Consider the following 21,047-nt stretch of genomic DNA (forward strand, 5'->3'; position numbering starts at 1 on the left):
TACAGACACTGGAGAAGGTTACTGAGCAATGCAAGGTGAGGCCAATCTTAAATTCTTCTGCTGAAACATCTGGTATAAAAGACATTGTTTGCATTTCTCTTCTCGTGGCTCTTTGATGCATTGCTTTTGTTATTCTAAGTAGCTTTGGATAGAAGCATTTGCTAAATGCATAAGTGTTTTTCTCCTCAGTTGCAGGAGATCAAGAGCAGGTATGTGAAGGTTTCTTCAAGCATCTGCAAAGTCGACGTCGACGGATTCTCCAGTGATCTTTGGTGCAAAGATCGGCTTTAGTTTTGATGCACTTGAGTTTTTAGGCACTTAAACTGATTTATATCAGGTTTTAATTATGCTTTTTAATCCTATAATTTTGTTGTATAAAATGTATTCTATCAAGCTAAAGTGTGATTAACTATACTGTATGAATGTAAGCCAGTGAATGAACTGATGTATTTAAATGTGAGTCTGCTTTTGATACTGAGACGGTCAATAAATGAATATTCATTTGATAACAAAATCCATGCAACCGTTTTTCCTTCAATACACCTAGTCTTTTGCAAATAGAAGACTGAATTTGAGTCCAGAGTCTTTCATTTGTGGACTATTTACTGTGATGGTGAATCAAACTGGGCAAATTAAATGGGACAATCTCTGGAGGGTTGAACTGCTTTGCTGCATGCTATGCTTTTGTCCTGAAGGACAATGGTGTTAAAGAGAAATATTACTTCATAAAACACCACAACAGTGTATCCCTGGCTCCTGTAACTAATGCATGTCTGTGTCTTAGTTCTTCGGGAAGAAACATGCACACACAACAAAGAGCATTTACCGCATGCCAGGGTTTGTTTGGAAAATGCAACCAGATTTATGAATGTTTTCATTTCTCAACTTAAATGACATTGCTTTTTACATTTCTGAAGTACGGACTTTGAATGTATTTGAAATGAGTTATTGACAGACAGATGCACACAGATGTGGATTGGGTTTGTTTTTGTAAATGCATTTGGGTTTTTTGTTATGCAAAAGGCTGTTTCAGGTGCTGTCCAGGTGTTCATTTGCACATTTGACATTTACATTTACATTTTACATTTAGTCATTTGGCAGACGCTTTTATCCAAAGCGACTTACAATTGGGGAATACAAAAAGCGATTCATCTTGAAGAGGCAGTCAGACAGAGGAAGTGCTCGTAACACCAAGTCTCAGTCATTGTTCAAATAAGTACAAACTAGTAGGTGGAGAGAAAGATAGAGGTAAAGTTTTTTTTTTTTTTTTTTTAAGTTTAGGATAAAGTCAAGTACTGCCGAAAGAGATGAGTTTTCAGTTGTTGCTTGAAGGTTGCCAGAGATCCGGCGTTCCGGATAGGGGTGGGAAGATTATTCCACCAGCCAGGAATGGTGAACGAAAATGTTCTGGAGAGTGATTTTGAGCCTCTCTGTGATGGTACCACAAGGCGTCGCTCACTAGCAGATCTCAAACTTCTGGAGGGGATGTAGGTTCGTAATAGTGAGTGGAAGTAGGAGGGTGCAGAGCCTGTGGTAGATCTGTACGCAAGCATCAGTGACTTGAACTGGATGCGAGCTGCCACTGGTAGCCAGTGCAAGGAGATGAAGAGAGGTGTAACATGCGCTCTTTTGGGCTCGTTGAAGATCAGTCGTGCCGCTGCATTCTGAATCATTTGTAGAGGTTTGATTGCGTTTGATGGCAGACCAGCCAGAAGAGCATTGCAGTAGTCCAGTCTAGAAACAACCAGGGCCTGGACAAGAAGTTGCGCAGCATGCTCTGTCAGAAAGGGCCTGATCTTTCTGATGATGTGTAGAGCAAACCTGCAGGAACGAGCAGTCTTTGCAATGTGCTCTTTGAAGGTCAGCTGGTCATCAAAGATTACACCAAGATTTCTGACCGAAGTTGATGGGGTAATCATTGATGAGCCGAACCTAATCGTGAAGTCATGCCGTAGAGTCGGAGTGGCAGGGAAGACCAGAAGTTCCGTCTTTGCCAGGTTGAGCTATAGGTGATGTTCTTTCATCCATGCCGAGATGTCCGCCAGGCAGCCTGAGATCCGTGCAGCTACCGTTGGGTCATCTGGTTGAAAAGAGAGATAGAGCTGCGTGTCATCGGCATAGCAGTGATAGGAGAAGCCATGTGCATGTATGATGGGACCCAGCGATGTAGTGTATGTGGAGAAGAGGAGGGGTCCAAGAACCGATCCCTGAGGAACTCCAGTGATCAGTTGATGTGGTTTGGATACCTCCCCTCCCCAGGTCACCCTGAAGGATCTACCGGTGAGATAGGATTCAAACCAGCGAAGTGGAATTCCAGTGATGCCCAGTGAAGAGAGTGTAGACAGGAGATGGCACACAATGAGAAACTCTTACATGTGTTTTAAGTGTCTACCTACCTGAAGAATGAACTCTGGGATGTTTTATTCACCTACACTCTTAAAGATTCAAGGCTTTTATCTTGTAAGGCCACATTCGAATATTTGAATATTTTCGGACTCGTTCATTGCAAACGCCTGTAACCCAGATTTCGACTGTTTTTAACTCATGTTGTGTTCTGGTCGTTTTGACCCAGAGAGGATTTTCTTCTTCCAGAAAATGCTAGTTGATGTTATCGCATTGGAGTAAACTTACTGACTTACTGACTTTGCCCACACAGTGTATCAAAGCTTCCCAAAACTTTGGATAAGTTTTGTAGCTTTTTTTTTATTTATTTTAATTTAAACCCCACATTGTTACACTTGAGGCATTTCCAGTCAAAAACGATCGGCCCACAAAAAATTGCCTGTAAATCTCTCATGCTATATTATCTTTTAATCCTGGATTTAGTCTCTTTATCAGCTTGTTTCCTTCAGTTAGCACAGATTTTGATCGATCGTAGGTCTCATTGATCTGAGCATTTGCAGCAGTTTTTGAGTGAAAATTGTCATAATTATCCACTTTTTTTTCACTCAAAAGCTGAAATGCATGCGCTCAGATCAATGAGACCAACAATCAATCAAACCCTGTGCTAATTGAAAGACAAGTTGATAAAGAGATTAAATAATATAGCACAATGAGAGATTAACAAGCAAACTTTTTGACATTGTTTTAAGAACCTATAATGCAACATACAGTATGAATTGTTGAACACAGGTTGCTGCAGTGCAAAGAACTTTAGGTGAAAAATAGGGTGACGTCAGCAAAATTGGGACACTTTTTGGTAAACTGTGTATTAAATACAAATCTATTACGCACAAAAACTTTTTAAAAAATGTATATTCTTATTTTTTTTCTTTACCTGTCTTCTGCCTACAGTTTGTGACATTTTCTGTAAAACAAAATAATGTCTCACATTAAGCAATGTTATCTTTTAATTTATAAGATGTCCCACTTTAGCTGAATGTCACGGTCCCAATTTATCTAGCATGTTCAGGTAAATTGGGACAGTAGCAAAACTTGATATTTTTTAAAAACAGAAAGAAGAAACTTGCACATCATTGCATAAAACTGAATGATCACATGAACACATGTAATACAAATTTATATTGTTGATTGAAATACTATTTGTATTAGAATTTAAACCTTACAAATTTGATTAGAGTTAAACTATGCATGGGCTCTTACCATGTCGTTTCTCAGACCTTCCAGCACTTGAGTTGTAACCACACCCCTATGATTTACATTTGACTCATCAAGAAGTGTTATTACAACATTTCAAGACCACCCATTATTATCATCTTTTTTTTTTTTAAAGGAGCACTACACCAAATGCTTATTTGTCCCATTTTAGCTTATGTCCCACTTTTACTGATTTAACCCAAAACTGTTCTAACTACTCGTTACAGACAAATTCTTGTACACAAATCTAATGAATCAAAAACACAGATCTTATTAAATGTCCATCCAAAACTCTTTTTTCCCATGCACTGTCATCCTCACACAGAAGACATTTTTTTTTGCAGCATCTTTAAGTTAGATTTCTTTTTTTTATTATTCACAATTTAACTTTAACATAGTTTACTGTAAATTGAGAAAATATCAATGTTTCCACATGCCAACGCTGTACCATTGGGGAATTGCAGTAATGTATTTTCCAATTGGGTTTTTTTAAAGATAGTAGCATCAATAATATGAATGCAGTTATTTATTTGATGTGTTTATTGTAGTTATTGTAGTATAGTTGTATTTATGTATAAAACTAAATTATTTCTTCTTTAAAAAAAAATGAATACAACATTATTTTACAGAAAGGCCAAAAGGAAGAGTGCAGAGTTAGCTCTTCTATGTGAGGAAGGTTAAATAATAGGTATCTTTTTTTCGCGCACAATTCAACACATTTCTGATCAAATCCTTGCTTTCTTCTGTGTTTCTAGTGTCAGAGTGCACCGATAGGTGGCAGTGAGTATCTCAGGTAAAAATTCCCGATATATCCCAGCAGCCGCTGAGCTGTCACACACACACACACACACACACACACATCGTGCGCGCGCACGGAGAGAGCGCAGAGTTTCTCCAAACAGAAAGTGATAGAGTCGGTGAACGGGAGCCACAGCAGCACTCGGATTTATCTCGTGTCTTAGTTGTGAGCAATGCGCTGGCAGCATGGCCAGATGGTTCAAGGAGCACCTGGGTTTCAAAACCACCAAAGCCCCGCCACCGGCGCCTCCGAAACCGGACTACCGACATTTTCACACCGCCGTCTCCAGCCTCCAGACGCCGCCAGGCACCGGGTTACTGTCCGCGCAGCCAGACATCCTCACCGCCTACAAACTCCAGAAGGAGCTGGACTTCGAGGATCCGTACACGTCAGGAGGAACCGTGCCCTTCTCCACCGGACCGAGCTCCGCAGGCGCGCCGGAGGTCAAGTACGTGTCTCCGAAGCACCGGCTGATCAAGGTGGAGACGGCGGAGCGCAGCGGAGGGACCTCGGTCAAATCCCCCTGCTCCCCGCCCGCTGATCCCGAGAACGGCACGCAGGAGAAGGTAAGAGCGCTCACCTCCACAGGTGACCGCTGCCAGTGTCGGAACAAGCACACTTTACAATAAGGTGTCATTTGTTAACATTAGTAACATGAACAAACAATGAGCAATACATTTATTACACTATTTATTCATCTTTGTTAACGTAACACAGTCGTTCATTGTTAGTGCATTAACTAATGTTAACAACTTGATATTTTAATAATGCATTAGTAAATGCTGAAATGAACATTAACTAAGAATTACAGATTGCTGTAGAATTGGTTATTCCAGGACGACACACACGTGTTTAATACCAGAAGATCCTCCAGCATGCTCTCTCTGCCCAGTCCCTTTATTATTAGATTGTGTTGGTTTTAACTCTGAGAACAACTTTTTTTTTTTTTTTTTATTCCGTTAACTCTTTTGAAGAGATTATTAACAGAGTTGAGCCAAATACAGTTTTGGAGTTTTTAGCAAAAATAAAGATGGGAACACCAGTATCAGAAAAGTTGAGTAGGTTTTACTTAATTTTATAACGTTTATATTTATGCTTTAACTTCTACAATCTTGAATTGAGTACCAATATAGAATTTACCTTTACTTGCGTTACTTTTTTTTTACTTTCTTTACTTTTTTTCAATTATTGCTTGAACTAACTTTTTCATATAGAAATTACATTTGTTTTTCTGTAGTATTTATTTCGCCACAGAATAATTTTTATCATCTACATTACATTTTAGTCATTAGCAGATGCTTTTATCCAAAGCGACTTACAAACGAGGACAATAGAAGCAATCAAAACCAACAAAAGAGCAATAATACAAGTAACAAGTCTCAGTTAGATTAACTCACATGTAGCAAAGGTATTATTTCAGCGGCACTGAACACATTTACATTATGTGCTATTTATATAAAATCCTTAAATATATTTAGATTTTTAACTTGTTTTGAGTTATTGTTTATTCATATTTAATTTTAATAAATCCGATTTTTACATTTTTATTTTTAATTTTTTTGTTCATTTTAAGTAATGTTTTAGTAAAACCCTTTTTGTATTTAAATGTTTTGTTTTATTAGTAAAAACAGTTTTATTAATTTGTGACCCTGGACCATGAAACCAGTCATAAGGGTCAAATTTCAATATATAATCTTTCCATTGATGTATGGTTTGTTATGATAGGACAATATTTGGCTGAGATACAACTATTTGAAAATCTGGAATCTGAGGGTGCAAAAAAATCTAAATATTGAGAAAATCTCCTTTAAAGTTGTTCAAATGAAGCTCTTAGCAATGCAAGAAAGATATGTTGCATTGATCTAATGAATCAAAAACACAAATGTCATGAATGCACACAGCCAAGTCATCAAATATGGGAAATGCACAATAATAAGATGCAGAATACCACACCAGAAATCAGTGCACATTTCAATTCATTAGATGAATTAATTCATTAGATCAAAACTTAATAAAAAATGAAGTTTTTATATATTTACGGTAGGAAATTTACATGGAACATGATCTTAATATCCTAATGATTTTTGTCATAAAAGAGAAATGTATAATTTTGATCCATACAATGTATTGTTGGTTATTGCTACAAATATAGCTGTGCTACTCATGACTGCTTTAGTGCTGCAGGGTCACAATTAGTACAAGTAAAACATAAAAAATATTTTTTTCATATCTATATTTAAACATCTAGAGGTAGTGTCACCACAGTGTGAAAATATTTGACAATAACAGGGTTTACACATTCTGGCATACTTTGTGAGGATAAAGGCCGTGCTTTAGCAGAGAAGGTCTGCGTCTAACCAGTAAAACGAGTTGTTTTATGTGCTCCACAACGGTTATGAGCAGGAATGACTGTTACCGACATCCAGAAACACAATCCGTCAGTCTGAGTCTGGGTTTGGGTTTGACTGCTGTTAACATCCATAAACATCTCTGAGCGGCTGAAGGGGATGTATATAGAATTTTAATCCAATTAATGAATGACTCCCCAAAACCAAACCTCTCTAATGTGGAAAACAGGAATTTCCAGTTGACCCTGTCAAAAGCTTTTTCTGCATCCAGAGTGACTATGATGGCTTTTGCTTTTTGAATTGAAAAATAGTACATTAACTTGAATAGTCTGCGTGTTTTGGTAGATGCTAGCCTACCTTTAATGAAACCGGTTTGATCTGGGTGTATTATAGATGGTGTGACCTTTTCTATTCTATGGGATAATACTTTGGCGATGATTTTAATGTCAGCATCGATCAGAGAAATGGGACGGTAGCTTGATGGTAATTTTGGATCTTTATTGGGTTTGAGAAGAAGTGAAATTGTGGCAGTATTCATATTAGCTGGGAGTTTTAATTTTTGTGATTCACTTAACATTCTGATGAAGAGTGGTGACGGAGTGGACCCAAAGAGTTTGTAGAGCTCAGCGGGGAATCCATCAGGACCTGGGGCTTTATTATTAGGCATGTGTTGTAGTGCTGTAAGAAGATGGGGGATTCTAGGCTATTTCTTTGGTGTTCATTCAGTTGTGGCAGATTGATACTGTTAAGAAATGAGTTGATGTCATTTTGATTTGGGTCTTTTTCTGATGAGTATAATTTGCTATAGAAATTGTGAAAAATGTGGTTAATTTCTTCCGGTGAGTTGGTAGATTTTCCTTCTGGGTCTGTAATAACTGAAATTGTTGCTTTATCCTTGTTTCGTTTGATTTGATTTGCCAAGTATTTACCAGATTTATTACTATGATGAAATTCTTCTCGTCTGAGCCTATGAATCAGGAATTGAGTATGTTTTTTGATTATTGCATTTAATTTAAATTTATATTCTCTTCATTTATTTTGTGTTTCTTCTGTTGGGTTATTTATATTGATGTCTTGAAGTTCATTTTCCCTCGTAGTACTGCTTTTCCTGTTTCCCACAGAAGAGAGGGAGATAATCCAGGGGAGTCATTCATTTCTAGAAAGAATGCCCACTCTCTTTTAAAATAGTTGTCAAAATCTGGGTCTTTCGAGAGAGATATGTTAAAACGCCATCTGGTAGCAGGTTTATGAGGTTCACTTCTATTCCATTTCAATGTTACTGGAGCATGCTCGCTAATGACAATTGGATGAATCTTTGATTCGGAAATGTTTGATATGATATAATTACTGGTAAGAAAGAAATCAATGTGGGAATATGAGTGATGGACTGGTGAGAAAAACTAGTATTCTTTAGCATTTGGGTGTTGTAATCGCCAGCCATCGCCAAGACCAAAATCACTCATGAACTGTTTTATGGTTTCTGCAGATTTCCAAATGCGTTTATTTCTTAAACTAGATCTATCTATTGCTGGGTTGAGATCTGTATTAAAATCACCTGCTATTATGACTGGACAATTAGAAAGATTTGAAATAGAGGAAAATAAGTTTTGAAAAACAGATGGGTCGTCTGTGTTTGGGCCGTATAGATTACCAGTTGTAACTGGGCTATTATCGATTGAAATATTTATAATAATTAAACGTCCCTCGGGGTCTATAACAGTGGTATTATGAATAAATTAGATTTTTTTACTTATTAAAAAATATTGGACCAAGGTGCAACATGAGAGCTAATTTCATGACTTAAAATGTGGTAGAGAGAGAGAGAGAGAGACAGAGACACAGAGAGAGACACAGAGAGAGACAGAGAGAGAGAGAGAGAGAGAGAGAGACAGAGAGAGAGAGAGAGAGAGAGAGAGAGAGAGAGAGACAGAGAGAGAGAGAGAGAGACAGAGAGAGAGAGAGGAACTGAGGAGCAAGGTAAAGGTGATCTATTTTTAGATTCATGAACAACAGTTACTTATTCAGAATTGAGAGTGAAGAGTTCAGAAGAGCCAGGGGGTAATGTCTTTATCACGGTATAACTGTCCATTTATGTAAAGATTGTCCACAGAGATAGTTGCCTTTTTTCCTTCATTCATCATTTATTTAGGATTGGGAAGAGATGCTTTCAATGCTCGAGAATGTCCTTTGGATATTGATCGTTGAGTCCATAGTTTGTGCTTTGAGTTGTCTGCCTTGCCTCTGAACCAGTTCTTATAATGTTTGAATTTTGCGATGATTGGACGTGGATTGCTGTTGTTTTGGGATCTGAGCCGATGCACGCGGTGAAAAGTGATATCCAGTACATTGTCAGATGGTAATTTGAGCTGTTTTATCATGAAGTCTGATTTCTCGGGGTCGTCTGGGGTTTGTTCCGGAATGCCTGTGAAGACTAGATTGTCCCTCATGCTTCGCGATTGTAAGTCCAGAATGCTCTCTTTCATGGTTTTGTTTTGTGTGAGTTGAGCAGTAAGAGAGTGAACGGAGTCCTTTAAAAATATATTTTCTTTGGTGAGAGTGTCTATCTGTTCTTGACTGAATTCTAAGCTGTGCCGTAGTTCTTGAATGTCCTTGTGTATTACTTCTATTAGCGCGATCCTTGCATCCAGTCCGGAAAGTTTGTTTTCAATGGAGAGTAGAATGGCGCTTACCTCTGTGCAGCATGGCGGTTTAGGTGATGTTGTACCTGTGCTGGATAGTGAATCTGGACGGGGTCTTTTGGAGTTTGGAGTGAGATTGCCTTTACTTTTTTTGTTGTCGTCTGGTTTGTTCTTGTTCATGGTGCTGTAGAGTCTGTTGTAATGTGTGTCGATGTATTCCTCAAGGTAATCCAGGTTGCAAAGCGTTATAGTCCAGTTTTGAAACAGAAGAAAAAATGCAAAACAAGAGAGAAGAAAAAGAGATATAAAAAAATACATATATGGGGTTTATACCACCAGCATGTTTCTGAACCAGAAGCGGCTCTCCAAGGGGTTTATACAGCGATCTGTCGTGCCACAAAGACTGTCAAAACAGCATTTATTATTTGAATTTCCTGAGCGGGAAAAAAAAAAAAATACTGTATTCGTTCGGTACACATGCGTACCGAACCGAAAGACCCATAACGAAATGGTTCGGTACGAATACGTGTACCGTTACACCCCTAGTAACTTGTAGATCTGTTCTGCTCGAGCCACGAACTGATTCGGACGCTTCAGTCTGATTTGGTGAACTGATTCATCTAGAATGATTCGTTCATGAACCAGACGTCACTCTGGACCGTTCACCTGAGGCTCTGGATTACAGTAACAATACTGTAAATAATGTTCAGTTTCTTGCACAGACTGATCGTTTCGCTTCAGAAGACCTCAATATATCATCAGGAGCCACAGAGATTCATTTGCTCTTTCTTTTCTGACTCCCATCGCTGTCTTATATTTTATGAATCACCAAGGAGCACGGTTTCAGCTAAAAATCTTCTTTACTGTTCTACTGAAGAAAAAAGTCACCTACATCTTGAATGGCCTGAGGGTGAGTAAATGAACAGCACATTTTTATTATTGGGTGAACCGTCCCTTTTTAAAGCATTAATGGAGTTTATAGATCCATGCTGTGTTAGAAAGACTAAAAACTGTTTTTTTTTTTCTTTTCTTTGTTTCACAAAAAGGGACCGTGTACATTAATCAACATTCATGATGTAAATGTACTCAAATTAGCCCAAAGGCTAGTTTTCATGGCTAGTCCCTTTGCCAGATATTATTAGGCCCCAAAAGAAACTATAGAATAAAAAATATCGACAAACAATAACGACAACCAAAAATTATAAACAACTCTCTAAAATACAATTAAATAACAGATATACAAAATGATAATAAAAAATAAAGAAATGAATAATAATAATAAAAAAGTAAATATATAAAGCAGCTTATTAAGATAGATAATCAACATTAATGTTCACATTTCTTAATTATGCTTATTGCTTAATTGAGTTAAATGATATACATTCTCTAATTGATTGTGATTATGATTGTAATGAATTCCACTGATGTGATGCTCTGCATGAAAAACTGTTTTTCTATGTGGAATAATGCAATCGGCTTTAGTTACTCTGTTTTTAATAGATTTAAATTTAATAAAGTCAACTAGGAGGAGCTAAACCATGCATAATCTTATAAACTAAGCAAACATTTTAATACTTCATAATATTTTCCCAGCTAAGCAAGTTATACATATTTAAAATGACAATGGTGGAAACTCAATAGTTTTTTATCTAAACGTTTAAGTGCTTGTTTGTATAATAATTCCAGTTACTGTACTCTGAGCAGTAGGTTTGTCATATTTAGTGATCGCAGGCATCATAGATTGGTTATCCGTGTGGGAACGTCATCATTATACTCCGTCCGTCGCTGAGTTTCTGCTCGCTCATACAGAATGCCGTTTATCGACCGCTGAGGCTAAACACAAGTATCCTGCTAGTGCTTTGAAAAGGCCAACTAATGTCTTAATTACTTGACAAGTGGATGATAATTATGTCAATGCTTTCCTAATGCTCAGAATGCCAATATCTTGATTTTAAAACAACAGCAGCGTTCACATTGCTGCAGTACTGCAGGTGATTCTCAGGACAGAGAATCGATTGCAATATTTAGTCAGATTTAATCTATATAATTCACATTTCAGATGCATTCGGTTCCTTTTTAAGAGTACTTTTTGTAATACTTAAACCCTTCACATTCATGCTTGTGCAAATGGCTCGGAGGTGATGCTTCCTACTTTTGAATTTGAGCGAATATTAGAAGTGCTGTACCCTAGAATTCAGTATTTACCAGCTTTAGAGCGGCTCATCCAATCAGATTTTAGAGCTTGAGCTATCCTTTTTATCATTAATATTGTAGCATTCGGTTTACATTGTACATACTGTGTTGCATTTAATTGAGTGTTGTCAGAAGTATCAGCACTTTGGTACCAAGTCAGAAATGTGAGGATCTAACGGTGTCTGGTGTGTGAATGTAATATTCAATCAGAGGCATTTAAAGGGACAGTTCACTCAAAAATGATCATTCTGTCATCGTCTACTCACCCTCATGTTGTTCCAAACCTGTGTGACTTTCATTCAGCTGTTGAACACAAGAAGAAGATATTATGAAGAATGTTAATAACCAACAAGGTTGACGGTAGCCATTGACTTCCATAGTATTTTTCCCATGTTATGGAAGTCAGTGGGTTCCATCATCTATGTCCATCAAACAGCGTTTATGTATAAATATTCAAAGTCTACATAGTTTTAAAGTATCTTTTGCTTAAAATGTACTTATTACCATTATTAATAAACCCATTGAAGGTTTTTAAACAGTTAATTAAACTGGTTAAATGGCTCAAACTGGTTCAGAGAAGAATGACATTTTACTGCATTAATACTGAAATTTTGGTATTATGGCAACAAAGATTTATCATAATTAAAACCTAAGCAGTGGAATATGGCAAGCTGATACAATCACTTATGATTTCTTTGTTGTTGCGATCAGACCTTCTCAGAGAGCGTTTGTAGATGATCAATTATTGTTTCAAAATGGTGCTAATCAACAACACCCTCCCAGCGCGCACACACACACACACACACACACACACACACACACCGATATCTGTGTTAAATGGCTGAAGGACTCCTGAAAGTGAATTACTGAAAGATAAACAGAAGATAATGGAAGCACAGCCTGCAGGAAGCTCACAGAACGGAGGGCATATAGTTATTTTTCTCTAAACAAGCTTTAGTTTTTATATTTTCACAGTACTGTGCTCTATTTAAGCCAGGCTTTTTCTTGCCAGGTGGTTTACTGGAGTTTTCTGAGAGCGTTTGAATGTTTCTCAGAGGATTTCTCTGAATCAAGTGAAATATTGACCTGATGCAGGACTTAAGGCTGTCCTGTCAGATCAAAGACTCAAACCGGTTTAGTGCACTTTGCACATGGATAAAAACTTCCATTTCCATCTTATCCATGCTGATGCTTTGTGTAGCATTGTCTCTGTCTGTCTTTACTGAACTCTTCCTCGCTCTCTGAAGGCACTTGACTTTCATCACTCATAATGTTAATGATTCCTTATCTATAAACTTAAAAGCTGTATTTTAAAGGCATAGTTTAACCAAATATTAAAATTGTTATTGTTTCACCCTTGAGTTTCTTTCTTCTGTTGAATAAAAGAGGAGATTTGGAAGAATGTGTTTAACCAGATTGTTGCCGGTAGCCATTGACTTCAATAGAGTTATTTTTTTCCCTATACAATGAAAGTGATTTTTGGGTCACTTTAGAAATAAATTCATTTGAACTAACATCATTCATATTGTATAAGAAATAGAAGATTAGTTGTTTCAGCTGTTTACACACTAAATCTTTCCTTGTCACACAGTTTCTGAAAGATGTCACTCAAACAGCAGAAGCACACACCAAATCTACAAAACCAGACACTAACTCTCAGCCTTTGACTCAAGTTTTCAGTTTCATTAAACACTTTGTGCAAAACACAACACACAAGTCTCTATGAAACAGACAGGAATTAATATTACGGCAAAGGTGTTTGCAAATGTTTGCTTTTGAGATGTGTTTGTGGTATTTTGAATGCAGTGCTTCATTTTGCAAGAGATGTGAGGCATTTTACATTTTGTGCAATTCTTGTATCTGTGTGTAAAGCTTTGAAAAAAAGAGGCAAAGTTTTGAAATTGTGTGCAAGCAGCTGAAAAAAAACTGTAAGTGCCTGTAGTGAATGACTTGAATGCTTGAAATGGAAAACTTGAGTTGAGTTGGATGCATCTCTATGGCAACCGTGTGTGTGTGTGTGTGTGCGCAGATATGTGAGCTATTCCTAATTGAATGTCTGAAGAAGGCGCTTGACCTCCGCTGAAAGACAGGAGTGTTGCAGGCATGCGTGTCTCTATTGAGTCTGCCGTCGCTCCCACACGCTTTCATTAGACTCTGCAGCATCAGGACACTTATACGAGTGATCAGCGATGACTCCTGCAGAATTTAAGGCATCCAGCAAATCAACATGTGCATTGTTTTGTGATCTTTTAATGAAATTCTGGCTTTGCAAATAGGTTTTTGAAGGATAAATGTCACGTTAAACCTCACGTCTTAGACATGATCATCTTTTCGGTGTTTGAGAGAAGATCCTCCTTCTCATTTCTGAAATTATTATTATGTTTACGTCACGCTCAAGTATTTTGTAGCAGGGTTATTATTGCTAACTAATACTCGAACCATTAACAAGGATTTTCATTGCTTTATCGTAAAAATATATATGTTTTAATCAAAACAGCATTACCTAAAATAAAATTAAAATATACCTTATAATATAATATAATAATAATAAAAACTTTTCTCATTTGAATTTAATTTAAATTGATGTACTATAATAATTAAAACTGAAATCAAAATGATTAAAAACTGTATAGACAAAACTACTAAAAAATTACTAAAATGATAAAACAAAATGACTAAAAAGTTAGCTAAAATGAAAATTGTAAAATGTATTGTAATTAATAGAAAAACATATATACAAAAAATGACAAAAACACAAAGTTACTGAAAACTTTTGTATGAAGTGCACTCATTCAGGGGCTTGTTTGGTAAGATTTAACCAGAAAATATTTTAGAATGGTTGTCATATGTTAATTAAATAAAAAAAAGTATTGTATAATTTTAAATGCTGTATTTTTCAGTTTGCTTGGTTTGTATTTTGAGTTTATGTAACTCTTGTATTATTCCAACTCAATAAAAATAAATAACTATCACTACTAAAAAGTTAACTAAAATAACATTGTGATGTGTAAAAATGAAAATGATTTTTTAAAATTCATAAAAGTGTGATACAAAAATGCTGCTTAGTAGTGAGTAAGAACAGAAACGATCCAGCTGGCTGACTGACAGTAATGCACTCTTCTGCAGGTAAGCAATGCTGGAGTTTGTGGTGGGAAACATTGTGAAATGTCTTGTGGTGATTGACTCTGCATTAATTACAGCTTTGCAGTCCTTAATTGAGATTGTCCTGAGTCAGCACCACAACCCTGATTCACCAGACCATGTGTCATGAAAAACGCTCATTTAAATGGACAGAGCAAACAGAAACAATTGTAATTGAAAACAGGCTTGGATGGCCTGAGACTGTGTAATTAGCCTCTTCTCCTCTTGGCCTGTGCTGCTCTCGGTCTGAATCTCTCCTTCAGGAATATTGCAGCGAGCTGAGATGTTTGCAGGGTCTTGTGGGAGAAATAAAACGCTCTCTGATCCACTTAACCTGTGGAAATGGCATCATGTTGCTGTTTTATTTGAGTTTGCGTGGGATGTTCTGGTTTTAAATAACAGTAAACAAACACAGGCTGGTTAGCTGCCCTGTAAAAATATATAATCAACATTTTAAATAAAATTGCAACCCATAAACCTCCAAAATACATGTTGTTTTTAAGTGGTTTCAGAACCATAATAATAATAATAATAATCATCATCAGTATCATTACTGATTGAATATATTGTTTGTTGTCATGTTCACTTATTTTAGTAGCATTTTTATATATATATATATATATATTAGTGCTGTCAATCGATAAAATTTTTTTATCACGTTAATCATAGTCCTGGACTGTAATTAATCACGATTAATCGCAAATTTAAAATACTAGGATTTACCTGTAAATGTGTTGAAATAAAGGAATGCATGACAAACTAGTTTAAGGAAACAGAATCTTTCACACCTCCGCTGGGTATGAGACATAATCTTATTATACTTGTGTTTTAATTCATCATTATCAGCCTTTATACTGGCAATAAACCGTTTACCAAGCCACATCGCTTCAATCCCAGTACACATTCACCCAACTATTATCAGAAGTATTTCTAAATAAATACAACAAAACATTTTCTTGCGACCTTACATGAAGTATTATGATAAAATGCATTATGAAGAAGAATTGGAGCTGTTCTGCAGGTGCATTAGAGCTAACATTAGCATCATGCTACATAAGACAATTTATGAGATTACTAGTACACTTTAACTCAGAACTCACTTTAAACCACCATCGAGTGTTGGTAATAACTTCCTTTTGTGATCACATGTGTATATACACTTTGGTATACATATCTCTTGGACGCTCGCTCGCTCTCTCTCTCTCTCTCCCCGTGTTCGCTTCACTTTAATCTAGCCCGGCGCCTCATAATCACACAATCCCTGCGTCACAATGTGCATACTATCCACCCTATCTACCCTAAATAGTATTGAAAATTACTAATATCACATAGAATTTAGGATGGATAGTGTGCACATTGGGACACAGGCCGCGCTTGGTTTGAGCTGCTTTAATTTGCAGTTAGGAACGCAACATTCGTCTTTAGAAACGTTTATAAATCTGTTGTTGTTTACACAGAGAAGTTTTAGTGTCACATGATCTTCAGAAATCATAATAATATACTGATTTACTGCTCAAGAAACATTTCTGATTATTATCAATGTTGAAAACAGTTGTGCTGCACAATATTTTTGTAGAAACAATAATACGACTCAAACATTTGTGTAAGATTCAAAACAAATTAAATTTAATAAATGCATTAACAAATTTAATTATTATATTTGATAAATGCTGTTCATTAAACTTTATAGTTCTCAAAAAAAATCCTGAAAAATATAGTGTATCACCATTTCCATACAAAATATGCAGCAAAATTGTTTTCAACATTTCATTCATCACCAAACACCTTTTCTATTCTAACATGACAGTGTCTCTGTGTATAAGACACGGTTCAGAAAGACATGATTGATTGAGTCAGTGTGGAAGAACTTGACTGGTCTGCAGAAAGACAAGTCCTGATCCCAGCTGAACACCTCTGGTGTGACTTTATATGCAGACCTTGAGCCAAAAACTCATCACCAAACACCAATGACTTGTACATAAGGGTTCTGTCATTTTAGACACGTCCACAACTGTTGCAACAGAGACGGAAATACAATTTTTAAATACATGAATTATGTTTCCATCAGTTTTGTTAGTGACTTCTGTTCTAAAGAAGGGGGCGTCCCAACACTTTGGTCTTTATAGTGTCTATACAAGTCACTGGTGTTTGGTGATGAGTTTTTGGCTCAAGGTCTGCATATAAATGTTCATTAGAAGGGGGCAATATAGTGTGTGTGTGTGTGTGTGTGTGTGTGTGTGTGTGTGTGTGTGTGTATATATATATATATATATATATATATATATATATATATATATATATATATATATATATATATATATATATAATTTTATTTATTTATTTAAAAAAATTTTTTTTAACTTATTTAACTTATTTAAATATATTAGTAATTTATTATTATTATTATTTGTAATATGATTAAAACAAAACCACAACAAAACTACTAAATTTCTAAAATTACATTTTAAATTAAACAAAAATGAATATAACTTAAAGACTATATTAAAAAATAAAAATTTCATTTTTAAAATTTAGTTTTAGTTTATTGAACTTAAACTGCTTGAAAATGAGAAATAGTGCTTTGGCAACTGTTTTTTAAATATACTATTCATATATTGTTATATATGTCATGTCGTTTTATTTTAGTTTTACTTTTAGTCAACGAGAATAGGCCTGGTTTAGTCCGAGTCAGAGCAGTGACTCAAGCTCTGGAGTCTGAGTGCTTTTGCTCCAGGTTTGAGGAAGTGCTCTCTTCCTGACAGGAAGTGTTTACGGCTCCCTGACAATCCCTTCTGACTGGGCAAGTCAGATCTTGCCCCTTGAAATAGACAGGGAGTGGTTAACACGCCTCTCCAGCATCTCAGCGCTGATCGCTCACAGCCAAAGCTTCTTCTGACTCGAGATCAGTGCGCTGTAAATCATGTTCTTCCCATGATCCTCGGTGTGTTTGTGAGCTGTGGAGTGTGTGTCGGAGCTGCTCTGCTGGATGTGGGTCTCCACCCGTCGCCTCTCGTTCCTGGTGTTTCCGTCTGTAATCAAGAGATCTCACTCACTCGCTCCACGCCTGCTTTCCTGTGGCACACAAGCAGGCTTTAATACAGCAGCACTCATGCTCGGAAATATCCCACTCCAAAATCAAAAATATAAGAAATTATATTTTGCATGAGGAAAATGTAACTAATTTTTAGGACTTTTTTTTTCAACATTATTTTTTAATGTTTTTTTTTTATGCAAATCATAATTTACATTTTTTTGCATTGCAGTAATAAGAAGTTGGCAATGTTATAAATAAAATAAATGAATAAATAAGTCTTAAATAAAGGCAGTCTTTATTTAAGACTTATTTATTCATTTATTTTATTTATAACATATATAAATATGAATTTTTTTATCTTAGGTTGAAATATCTTGAACTATCAGTGCATACAGATACAGAAATATTATTTTGCAACTGATACTAATATAAGTGTATAGAGCACATTCTGAAATATGTGCATGCATTATAAATATGCATGTTTAATTTTTATTAAAAAAAATTCTTTTTTTTTACAAATAATATATATTTTTAATAGTTTTAGTTAACAATAATAACCCTGGTTTAATCAAGCTATTTTTTTAAAAACAACATTAAAAACAAATCCAATTTATTAACTTTTTGAATGTATTTTTGTGCATTTCAGCACTACTGGCGATAATAGAATAAATAAATAATATTATATAATGCAGTCTTGATGGTCCTAAAAACAGGCTTTGTGTTCTTTATGGAAAAAAAAAAAAAATTGTGTTTTCTTTGGATTTTGGGTTGAAATGTAATCCTGACATTTCATCAGTGAACACAGAAATATGTGCATGCATTATAAAAATGCCATCTTATATTTTAGCATCACAGCTGCATCTGAGTCCATTTTCCCTCTAAAATTCAAACTCAAATCTGTGGGAAAGAAAAAGAGGTGAGAGGAAATTGGATTTTGTCAAGCGTGTCCTCTAGTGTTTAATCTGAAATATCTACGGCGTTTTAAAAGCTCTCTGGTCATCGTGACAAAAGCAGCAGATCTGAGGACAGATGGAGCGTCCATCTAAACGAGAAGAGCCTGAGTCTCTTCAGCTCACGATGCTGTGTGTTGAGAGCAGATGTGATGAATGACTCCTGACACACGATCAATGGCTGCGTAACAACTTCTCCAAGTGACAGAAAAATCACTTTTGCTGCAAAACTTTTGTGAAATGTTGCTGCAGATCACAGAAATAAATTACAGTTTAACACATATTCACATAAAAACAGCTGTTTTAAACTGCAATAATATTTCACAATTTGTTTTGTATTTTATTTTTGATCAAATAAATGCAGCCTTGGTGAGCAGAAGAGACTGTTGTGACCTCAGTTGTGACGGATGGATCCTGTCGGCATCAGCATCTATACCTGTACTGTTCCTTTGGCTCTTTCTGCTGCTTTCTCACAGCTGGACTTATATCTGAGTGATTCTCTCTCCTCTCGTCTCACTGCATTCTGTTCCTCTGGCCTTCATCTCAAAAGCCTGTTCAGACTGAAGGAGCTCCTGCTGGAGAAACTGGAGCGTGTGGAAATAATGAATAGACACACATGCTTCTGAAGGCTTGTATGCATCAGGATGATCAATATTCAGTTGACTTTGCAGTTTTATAGTCTGTAGATAATGCTTCATATCTTTTGAGGGGTTTTAAATGGCCCGCGCTTTATTCAAATGCTTTTTGGCCGTCAAATCTTTCCAACTCGTCAATGCCGTTGCAGTGTTTACGCTTGTTTTGTGTCTTTGTCAGACTTTCTGTGCTGTGGTTTCAAACTACACAGTTTCAGCGTTTGTCTCAATATAGGGAAGTCGTGGCCTAATGGTTAGAGAGTCGGACTCGTAATCCAAGTCTGACAAACATGCAAAGCATTTCCTTCCCCATTAATGGTAAATGAATATGATAACTGTATATAAATAAATTGTGTGCTTTCATTTGCTTTTTTGGTCAGTAATAAACAAATACATCTTCTGCAGTTGTATTAAGGCTCAGTTTTAGAATTGTCAGCATCTTGTCAGATCAGGGATGTGGTTTGCTGGCCTGGTTTAGTGTCTCTCTCTGTATCGGGGTTGTGCTGTAGTGTTGTGGCTCTTCCTCTCAGAGGTCTCTCCTCATTAGATTTGATCGGCGCTTTACAAAGCGTTAGCGGCAGAAGCACAAGAGCAGCAGAAAGGGCCCCTTTGAAACGGCCCTTAATGCAATCGTGCCGCTAAGCCTCGGGTCCTATTAGGTTATCTGCCGCTCAGATCCCCACGGATCCGGACGTAAATCATCAGCGTCAGACTCTGTCAGGATAGTGTTATCAGCAGACTGTCGAGCGGGAATATCTCTGGAGGTGTGGATCTGCTGCAAGCCACAAAACTGGCCAGGAACACCAGTAATCTGAACTGTGTGAGAATCACAGTTTGTGGATGTTTGATCATCATGCTTCCTAAGATGACTTTCAGTGTGGACACATTGAGACAGAAGAAATGCAAGCGTGTTTCTCTGTTGTGCCTTCAGTTTGGCTTCAATCTCAAGATTATCACCCTGCATTCATGTTAATTGCTTTACAAATTCATTTCATTTTAATGACAATTGTATGATTTTAATCTCTCGTAATGAGTCAGCGTGGTTCAGCTCAATACAGATTTCATATTTCATCAGGTGTCGAGCTGCTGCTTCTTCTCTCTTGATGAAGTGGTCAAGGTTTAATTAGCTGGTTAGTTTAGTCCCATTGGTAGATGCCATGACTACACGTTCCTTATAGATGGTCATTCAGAAGTCACTGTGCATTCTGGCATTTTTTCAGTATACTTGTTATTTTGAGTTTTCTCAACTTTTTGTTGTATAAACTGAAAACTGAAAGTTTTGTGTTGAAGATTTGAGAGTTTAGTGTGTGTTTGATAGTAGTTTTGTGAAAAGCTGCTGAAGTGACTCTCAGAGCAGCTGTGGAGATGACGTTTGTGTGTTCATGTCCTCAGATGAGCGTTACGAGTGTTTCATTACGTGTACGTGTTTTAACAGACGTCACATTTAATATTCACACACACTAGCCCATATCGCCATTTGATTAAGTGTGCAGCCCAATTTATCCACCAGATTTTGCCAAATTCCATGACATTCAGAGTTATGCAATAAAGTCAATTTTTCTGACTGAATTTCATGATTATTTTCATGTTTTCTGTACAAAGCCCTATTCATAACCTCCTCGGATCACCAGTTTACAGCGGAAGAGCGGGCAGCCTGTTTTATTTCAGGAGGGAGTGAATTAATAAATAACAGAACAGAAACATGCATGAACTA

The 21,047-nt window shown here is 36.5% G+C and overlaps 1 protein-coding gene across 2 annotated transcripts in view; it reads left to right on the forward strand.

Moving 5' to 3' along the window:
• The first annotated feature begins 4,444 nt into the window (after positions 1-4,444).
• shf (Src homology 2 domain containing F) overlaps positions 4,445-21,047 on the forward strand; it is a 126,665-nt gene continuing 110,062 nt past the window's right edge. For both annotated transcript variants that reach the window (XM_079374625.1, XM_079374624.1), the window contains exon 1: positions 4,445-4,962. In XM_079374625.1, the coding sequence (XP_079230751.1) occupies positions 4,582-4,962 (381 nt within the window). In that variant the 5' untranslated portion in view covers positions 4,445-4,581. The remainder of the gene's footprint in view (positions 4,963-21,047) is intronic.

This window comes from Barbus barbus, assembly GCF_936440315.1.
Source record: "Barbus barbus genome assembly, chromosome: 23".
NCBI lineage: Eukaryota > Metazoa > Chordata > Actinopteri > Cypriniformes > Cyprinidae > Barbus > Barbus barbus.